This window comes from Natrix helvetica (genome assembly GCF_964273705.1).
Source record: "Natrix helvetica genome assembly, chromosome: 1".
In the NCBI taxonomy this organism is placed as follows: Eukaryota; Metazoa; Chordata; class Lepidosauria; order Squamata; family Natricidae; genus Natrix; species Natrix helvetica.
The window spans coordinates 348,724,801-348,734,288 of NC_138548.1; the positions used below are offsets into that span (position 1 = coordinate 348,724,801).

A 9,488-nucleotide genomic window follows, 5' to 3' on the forward strand; every position below is an offset into this window, starting at 1 on the left:
CCCAGAGTATGTTCCTTCCATACACAGAGAACAGTCGTAGCAGCAAACTGGGGCTCCCTCTCTCACAAGCTTGGTGTAACCTGGAGAGCAACTTTCTGTACATCTTGAATAAGGCACCATCTAAACATAAATAGAAAGATTATTTCCAGAAGTTCAGGAGCACATTTAGCAAAATCAGTCAAGATGTAGTGGCATGAACTTTAATTAGTCTACTTGCAGGGGGGGGGGGAATGAAAGGCCATTCTCTTTCTCAATCAATCTCCATTGTAGATCCCAAAAGAGACTCATTGCCTTATTGTTTTTTCCAAAGGAAAGTAGCTCCATAGCAAAATATGTTTCTCCTTAGGGCATGTATGAGAATGCTATAATACCCAGAAATCCATCCCATGGGCAAATCTTCCACTGTCATGCTGGCAGTCCCACCCATCTAGTTCTTGTCAGGTGCAGAGGTGTAGAGAGAAAGGCTGACCTTGGGTTCTAGAAAGGAATTTTATTTTGACAACATCACATTCTACTCCTTACTATTTCCCCTCCCAATTCCCCACTAATGAAATAGCATAGTAGAATAGAATATTAGTGTGGCAGGCCAAAGATCCCAAAAGGAACCAGCATACACACACACACACACACACACACACACACCATTTACAGGTATGCAGGTCTTGGTGTATTCGGGTATTTTTCTGTGTAAGATTGAGAGTACCTTGGCGATGTTTTGACGATGTTCCAGCTGTCATTTTCAGGCTGGTGCCTTCAGCTTCATGCTTTGTCTTTCTATAAATATTGGTCTCTGTGTGTGGAGTGCTGGCTTTGTTGCTGTAAGCGGATTGGTTGGCTGAGTTGTAACATCTTGATTAGTTGATGGAGTTGATGTTTGCAGATTAGTCGGCTGTTTCATAACATCCTTTGTGACTGAGGTATTAATGTTCATCCTTGAAGCAACTGATTGTCCAGACAATATATGTAACTAATTAACTTACACTCCATTAAATAGTTTTAGAGGATGCAATGGAGAAAGGTCTCAGATGCACACTTAGCAGAAGAACTCTAAGCATCACATAGCAATATCGCTGGGCTCAGCTCCTATATTCTTGTTTAGCCCTTCACCTTCAGCCATTGTGGTATTGTACTGCTATAGCATCATCTCTTGGTTCCCTATTAGATCAACTATGTAAGCGACAGCAAATATCGCCACATCATGAAGAAGTCAGTGAGAAGCTATTTTTCAGTTCAATGCCCCAGGGAATTTTGACTAGATCTTCTTTGTAACCATGAAGACAGATAGTCTTCCACATTCTGAAAGATATAAGACATTTAACAGGTGCCTCCAATAGATTGTTCAATATATCATGATCTGGAGTATAGAACCTACGAGTGGGTTTCACATAAATTTACCAGCGGTTCGCCCCATGTGTGCATGTTCGCTTTATGAGCATATGCGCCTTCCACACATGTGCACGATGTTCCATGCATGCGCTTTCTCACGCATGTGGCTTAAAAATGTGGCTAAATAAGATAGCATAGAGCCGGGTGTGTGGGCAGGGCAGGGTGGGGCGGGCCCAGGTCCACCCGGCCCACCCACACGTCACCATTAACAGTTAGCCTAAACCGGTCTGAACCAGCTGAATACCACCTCTGATCTAACCATTGAGAAAGATGACCTCATCCACATCAGACAGAATAAGAAGGAAATATAATGGCCCATTGCCTAGTTCAAGAATATTGAACTGTTTTTCCACATTGTAAGGTTTAGAATCTCAAAAATAAGTTTTCAGACTAAGAAAACAATCAAACTTCCCTTAATTGTTCCTTTCTTGACTCTCAAATTAGGATTATTCTCCTGAGTCAAACAAAACTATTTTCTCCAACTGCACACTTTTGTGGCAATGTTCATTCCCAATTCCCCTTCTAATTTTTACAAGCATGGTTATTTATTCTCCTTTGGAATTTCCACCACCACAATTATACATTGCCAATCAATGTAACAACAAATGGGATAGACAGCACCTGACACTCTGATTTGTAACAGCCTGTTCTGTGATGAGAGCAGAGGTTGGGGTAAAGGTGGGCAAATACTGTAGCAATCTGAAATTGCAAATAAAACTTCCAAATCTGGGGGCAAACTGGACCATCTTCCCTGTAATTGTAGACTCTGAGATTTAACTCTGTGCTGAAGAAAGAACTATAGGAAGGATCTCTTGCAGTGTATGTCAAATGTTGTTGCTGATGCATATACAGCTCTTTCTGCTTCAGTTTCTGTCTCAAATTCCCTGTGCCAGTATGCTGGTGAAATGCCCATTTCAGGTGATAATAGAAGAAAAGGAATGGTTCCATTACTACAAGCCAGGAGACTACTGGATTACTGGAATAATGTCAGGAATCGGAGCTCGATTGTACCAATTTTCATTCTCCAAGCCTCCAACCCACCAACTGAAAAGGTAATTGTCAGCACATCCAAGATTCTGATGATTGAGTTTACCTGCTCAAATTTCTTCTCTAGGAAGGATTTCATTTGTCCTATTCCTCACCTTGAGAAAGGCAAATTCATTATTGCTCATTCCAATTTGCTTTAGAAGAAAAGCTCCTGGGGAACATTATGATTCTATAAAAGTTCCTTTATATACCAATACCTAGGCCTGACCCCAAGCGACACAGTTCTAAGTTATCCAAACTGAGAATTTCGTGTTTAGTAGCATAAGCAATTCTATTGAGTACAGAAGCATGCAAGACTTTTTTTGTGAAGTACTTCTGAACCCACTCGATTGCACATATGATGGAGATTCCAAACGGTTGAGCAATACTCTAAAATTGATCTAGCACAAGTTTTATAAGCTGTAATTAGCAATGTAATGTTTCAAGAAGTTTACAATACAATAATACAATACAGTAGCAGAGTTGGAAGGGACCTTGGAGGTCTTCTAGTCCAACTCCCTACCTACAACTCTTTTTTTTTGTTTGTTTGTTTTGTTTTTGTCTTTTTATTACATATTACACTCTTTATATCAACAGTTTGTACAATGTTACATCGTCGTATCTATGTATGTTTTCCTCTCTTTACCATATATTACAATCCTTATGTCATTTTATCTATACATTTTTATGATATTTAACATATTTACCTATTTTTATATACAGTTCTATGTTTATTTATGTATATTGTTTTCGGCTTAAATGTTTTTCTTATTATCCAACCATTCATACCACTTATTCCAAATTTCGTAGTATTCCGATTCTTCTTTGTCCTGTAATTTTTGAGTTAGTTTGTCCATCTCTGTGCACTCCAAAGTTTTTTTTATCACTAATTCGTCTGGCGGTGTATTGTTTTGCTTCCAGCATTGGGCGAAGGCAATTCTAGCTATAGTTAATATATGTGTTAGTAAATATTTAATTTTTTTTGTATAGTTCCCTTTAATTATTCCTAATAAAAGGGTTTCGGGTTTATACTTTACTTGTTCCCCCGTAATTTCTTGTGCCCACTTCCAGATTCTTTTCCAGTATTTTTGCGATTCCGGGCATGTCCACCACATGTGGTAGTAGGTCCCTTCTTCTTTTTTACATTTCCAGCATATCGATTTCAGTGTTGGGTACATTTTTGCTAATCTTGTTGGTGGTAGGTGCCAACGATAAAACATTTTATATATATTATCTTTCAGTGTCGCTGATCTCGTTAATTTATAATTTATATTCCAAATTTTTTCCCAATCCGCTAGGTCTATGTTATAACCAAAATTTTTGGCCCATGCTATCATACATCCTTTAACTATTTCTTCTTCTAAGTTTATTTCTAACAAATATTTATACATTTTCGTTATAAATTTGTTTTCTGGGCCAGTTAAGATTTTGTCTATTTGTTGCAATTCCGTATATATTCCATATTCTTTTATATCTTTTTTATATCTTGATTGTAATTGGAGGTATGGCCACCAATCTATATTGATATTATTCTCTTTTAGTTCTTGGTTCGTTTTCAAATTCCCCTGGTTATCTAATATTTCACTATATCTAACCATTTTTGATAAATCTAGCATATTGGGGTGTATCATGGCTTCCATGGTGGAAAGCCATGCCGGTATTTTCATATAGTGTTTTGCTTTAATTTTATTCCAGACTTGAATTAATGCTTCTCTAATGTAATGTCTATGGAAATATTTTTGCTTCTTTTTACTCTCTTCCCATAAGAAAAAGTGCCATACAGTTTGTAGGTCGTGGCCTTCTATTGCTAATATTCTTTTGTTTTTTAGATTTATCCAATCTTTAATCCAAATTAGTGCTGCTGCATTGTAGTAGAGTTCCCAGTCAGGTAGTCCCATACCACCTCTGCTTCTATCGTCCTGTAATGCTTTCAGTTTTATCCTAGCTTTTTTCCCTTGCCAGATAAATTTTAGTATTATTTTATTCAATTCAGTAAAAAAAGTTTTCTCTAGTTTTATGGGGATCGTTTGAAATAGATATAGTACTCTTGGTAGTATGTTCATTTTTATAGTTGCTATTTTCCCTAATAGCGATAGTTGTAGTTTCCCCCATAATTCTAGGTCTTTTTTTATTTGTTGCACTAATTTTGTGTAATTATTTTCTTTTATGGTTGAGCACTTTGCAGTTAGCCATATTCCTAAATATTTGACTTTCTTCACTACCTGGAGTCCTATTGTTTTTTCTAATTCTTTGTTCTGTTTTTCCTTCAGATTTTTGGTTATTATTTTAGTCTTTTCTCTATTAATTTTTAGTCCTGCCACATCTCTATATTCTTCTAGTTCTTGCATTAACCTGTTCCCTGTTTCTAATGAATCTTCTATGATAAATACTAAGTCATCTGCAAAGGCCTGTATTTTGTATTCTTCCTTTTTAGTTTTGGTTCCTCTTATTTCCTGGTTTTTTCTAATTCGTATCAGAAGGCTTTCTAGCGTCAGAATAAAAAGCAGAGGTGATAGTGGGCAGCCTTGTCTCACTCCTTTCGTTATTTCAAAAGACTCTGTATTCTCCCCATTCAATAGTATGCTTGCCTTTTGGGTGGAGTATATTGTTTCTATTAATTTTTCAAATTTATTTCCTAGATTCATATTTTTAATTTGTTGTTTCATGTATTGCCAATTTAAATTATCAAATGCCTTCTGTGCATCCAGGAATACAAGTGCCACTTGTTTCTCTGTATGCACCTCATAGTACTCCAAGATATTAGTAATTATTCTGGTATTATTTCTAATTTGTCTTGTTGGGAGAAATCCATTTTGATCTGGGTGTATGTAATCATTTAGTAATCTTTTTAGTCTCTCCGCTATTATTGTTGCAAATATTTTGTAGTCCACATTCAGCAATGAGATTGGCCTGTAATTTTGAATTTGGTTGTGGTCTGTACCTTCTTTATATATTAACGTAATGTATGCTTCCCTCCATGTGTTTGCTATTTTTGCTTTCGTCAATGTTTTGTTGTACATCTCCAACATTAGGGGTTCTGTTGATTCATTCAGATCGTTTATCGTTTTGTACCATTCTGCTGGGAATCCATCTGGACCTGGTGTTTTATTATTTTTCTGTTTTTGAATTGCCTGTTTCAGTTCAATATTTGTTATTTGTTTCATTAGCATTTCTTTCATCTTTTCCGGTATTACTGGGGGTTCTTCTTTGTTCAAATATTCTTGTATTTGTTTGTCATCTGCTTGTTCCCCCTTGTATAACTTCTCGAAATATTTATGTACAATCTTTTTTTCCCCTTCCATTGTGTGTTGTAATTCACCCGTTTCCTCTTGGAGTTGATATATTAGTCTTTTTTCTCTTTCTTTTCTCAATCTATAAGATAACCACCTTCCTGGTTTATTTGCTTGTTCAAAAAGATTTTGTTTCGTTAGTTTTAAGTGTTTTACTATTTCTTCCTGGACTAGTATGTTTAATTTGTGTTTCGCTAGCATCCAATCTTTTCTAATTTTGTCACTTTGTGGTTTGTTTTGGAGTTCTTTTTCTAGGTTCTCAATTTCCTTCTCTAATGCTTTCTGTTGTGCCCATTTTTCTTTATTTCTTTTTGCTGAATAAGCTATAATGATTCCTCGTATGTAGGCTTTCATGGTATCCCATAGGTTTTGTATTGATGTCTGTTCTTTTGTGTTTTCTTTGAGAAATAGTCCCAACTCACTCTTACACTTTTGGATAAATTCTTTTTCTTTTAATATTTGCAGGTTTAATGTCCATCTTCGTCTAGTTTTTTTTCCCCCTTTCCAGATTATTTTAATGGGGTTATGGTCTGCCCAGGTGTTTGGTAGTATTTCAATTTTATATACTTCTGCCCCGATTTCCTTATTCATCCATGCCATGTCGATCCGTGACCAAGATTGGTGTGGATTTGAGTAAAAGGTAAATTGTTTTTTATTTGGTTCCATTTTTCTCCAGATGTCTATTAGATTTAGCTCTTCCATCATCTCCATACACGTTGTTGGTAATACTTTTTTTTTGTTTTTGGTTTTTTTGTCACTTACATAGTCTATTTTGCTATCTACTATGGCATTATAGTCTCCTATTATACAGATGTTTTCCCCTCCAATTTCTCTGATTTTTTCATGTAATTTTTTATAGAAATTTTTCTGGTCTTCGTTTGGGGCATAAATTGCTACCAGCAATATTGGTTTTTGGTTTATCCATATCTCTAAAATTAATATTCTTCCCCTTGGATCTGCATAGATTAAGCTTGTCTTTATTCTCTCTTTAACATAAATTGCTAATCCTTTTCTTTTTTCTTCTGCAGATGCTGTATATAATTTCCCCAATTTCGGACATTCTAAGTATTTTATGTCTTGTTGTTTGATATGTGTTTCCTGTAGACATATTATGTCTGCTTTTTGTTTTATTAATTTTGCCCAGATGTGTTTTCTTTTTGTTAGTGAATTTAAACCATTGACATTTACAGATAGTAGTTGGATTTCTTCCTCCATTTTCCTAGATCTCTACTTGTCCTTATTTTTATTTGTCTCTAGTTTCTTTTTGACTTCTTGTTTTTGGTCTTACTTCTTCTTCTTTCTGTTGTTCTTCCTCTTCCCTGCTACGTCCTCCCTGTCTTCCCTCCCTTGCCTTTTGTTGTCTTTCTTCCCTTCTTCTATATTCTATTTCCTCTTCTGTGTTTTGTTTCTCTTCTGGATACATTAATTGCTCGTATAATTCCTGTGCTTTTTCAAGGTTGTCAATTTTAATTCTCTTCTCCTGCCATGTTACTAACATCCCTTCTGGTATTAACCATCTAAATAGTATCTCCCTCTTAATTAATTGTGTGGCCAAGAATTGGTAGTCTCTTCTCTGTTCCCTCACTCTTCGTGGGATTTGTTTTAATATTAGTATCTCCTTCCCCTCGTACATCATCGGTTCTTCTCTTGTTATTTTATATAGTATGTCTCTTACTTTTTTCCTCGCGAACCTGATGTGCACTTCTCTGGGTAGTCGATGTTTCCTCGCATAATTGGTGGTAACTCTATAAATGTCGTCGAGTTCATTTATGATCTCTTGCTTATCTGTGTTTAAAGTTTCTGCAATTAAGCCAGACATTATCGTAGTTAGGTCTTCACCTTTTACCTCTGTCACATTCTGAAAGCGGAGGTAGAAAGCTGCACGGTCCATCTCCATGTGAATAAGCGATTCCTCTAGATTTTTATTTGATGCTTTCATTTGTTGTTCAACCTGGTTTATTTTTGTTTTTGTCTGTTCTGTTCTTTTTTCTACTTCTTTTATTAATTGTTCATTCTTTCCCAGAGCTTGTTGTATAGTTTCCATTTTATCATCCAATTTCTGTATATCTTTCTTGACTTCATTTTTCATTTCACACATCTCTGCTTTCATTTCATTCATATCTATTTTCATTTCATTCATATCTTTTTTCATTTCATCATGGTTTTTTGTTGCTGTTTCTTGGAATTTTAGCATAGTTTCTTGAATGGTTTGCAGCACTGTCTGTATATTTTCAGTATTTGACCCCACATTTGTTTTTTCTGTTTCATTCATTTCTTCTGTTGGCCCTTTGGATGTTGGGGGGGCCGGCGAACCCCTTGTTGTTGGGTTTATTGCAGGGTTGATGTTCATCTTTTTTCCACTTCTAAGTGCTGTTGATGTTATATTTGCCATTTCTCTTATAGTTTTATCTTGTTCTGAAAGTATCTTGTATATATTGTCCCAAACTGGCATTCAATCTTTCCCCCCACCTTCTTTTTTTTTTGTCTTAGTATATCCGCATTAATCTTAGTATACTATATAAATTTTAAGTAATACAGTATAATAATAATAATAATAATAATAATAATAATAATAATAATAATAATAATAATAATAATAATAATAATAATAATAATAATTATTATACAATAATATCTAGAGGTGTTGGGAGGGGTTATATAGGCAGGGAGGGAGGACTGGGGAGAGTCTCAATATTTGTTCATTTTAACATTTACAGTGCTATATTTAAGTACTTAAATGCTTAGATTGTTTCTTAATAATGTTAAATTTAAACTTATTTAAATGGTTGTGGCATATATAGCTAGTAATTGCCACCAGGATTCACACTTACTTATTTATGGTTATAGCAATGTAGCAATAAATATATATATAAATAACGCTATTTGTCTTAAATATTGATTAATTTAAATATTTGATTATAAAGATTATAACAATTGTATAAAGTTAATATAGACAGTTCATTCACCACTTTTTCCTCTGTGTTTCTTTAAGTTTAGAGCTTCTTTAAATTCTTTTAAGTTCTTTTCAAGTCCTTTCTTTCAACTTTGCTCAGATACTCCGGCTCTTCTAAGTTGTTACAATGTTGCAATTTCGTCAGCTTTCTCTTCCGCCTTGATACTTTGTTGCTCTACAATTAATGGCTGTCTGCTGCTGTTCCCCGGTCTAGCACGATCTTTCAAAGTCTCCTTCTGTCTCCTTTCTCCTGCTACCCGAGTCCACAGTAGCCTCAGCCAGATCGTATTTCTTTCCCCTCGTTTCTGTTCGGGCTCCTTTTAAACTTTAAAGTGTCGCTCTCACCTCTTTCAGTGGCCTTTTTGATGGGGTTTTCACACCAGATCTCTGGAGTCTCCCTGTTTGCCCGTTCTCCTCTATAGTTTAGGTACGTCTTTTCCCAGCCTGTAGCTCTCCGCTGTTTTCACTTGTATCAGGCATTGCAATAATGTAGCAAAAGTTGATTCAATTTTCTTCCTTCCTTCTTCTATTTGGTGGTTTGCCGAGGCTTCAGGTCCACCATTCAGTGCAGCAAGCGGCGAACGTTTACACGCTGGGTTAAAAAGGGTATCCCCAGTCGTAATGGGCGATCGCCTTCCGCCTCATTCGTTCTGGGGTATCCCTACTTCTCCGCTTCACCCTACAAGCTCAGCGTATCCCCCTGGGGGATCCTCCAGGCGTGTATATCGGGGTTCGAAGAGCAGAGCCCTGCTTTCTTCCCCCCACTCGCCTCCACGTCACCACCGGAAGTCCCCTACCTACAACTCTTAATGCTTTTTTTAGCAACGCTGATA

At 36.1% G+C, this 9,488-nt stretch overlaps 1 protein-coding gene across 1 annotated transcript in view; it reads left to right on the forward strand.

Moving 5' to 3' along the window:
• Positions 1-2,280: 2,280 nt before the first annotated feature.
• Positions 2,281-9,488, forward strand: part of LOC309401188 (vomeronasal type-2 receptor 26-like) — a gene marked incomplete at both ends in the record, with an annotated part of 18,949 nt that continues 11,741 nt past the window's right edge. The window contains one exon of the mRNA XM_081970244.1: positions 2,281-2,438. Coding sequence (XP_081826370.1) covers positions 2,281-2,438 — 158 coding nt within the window. The remainder of the gene's footprint in view (positions 2,439-9,488) is intronic.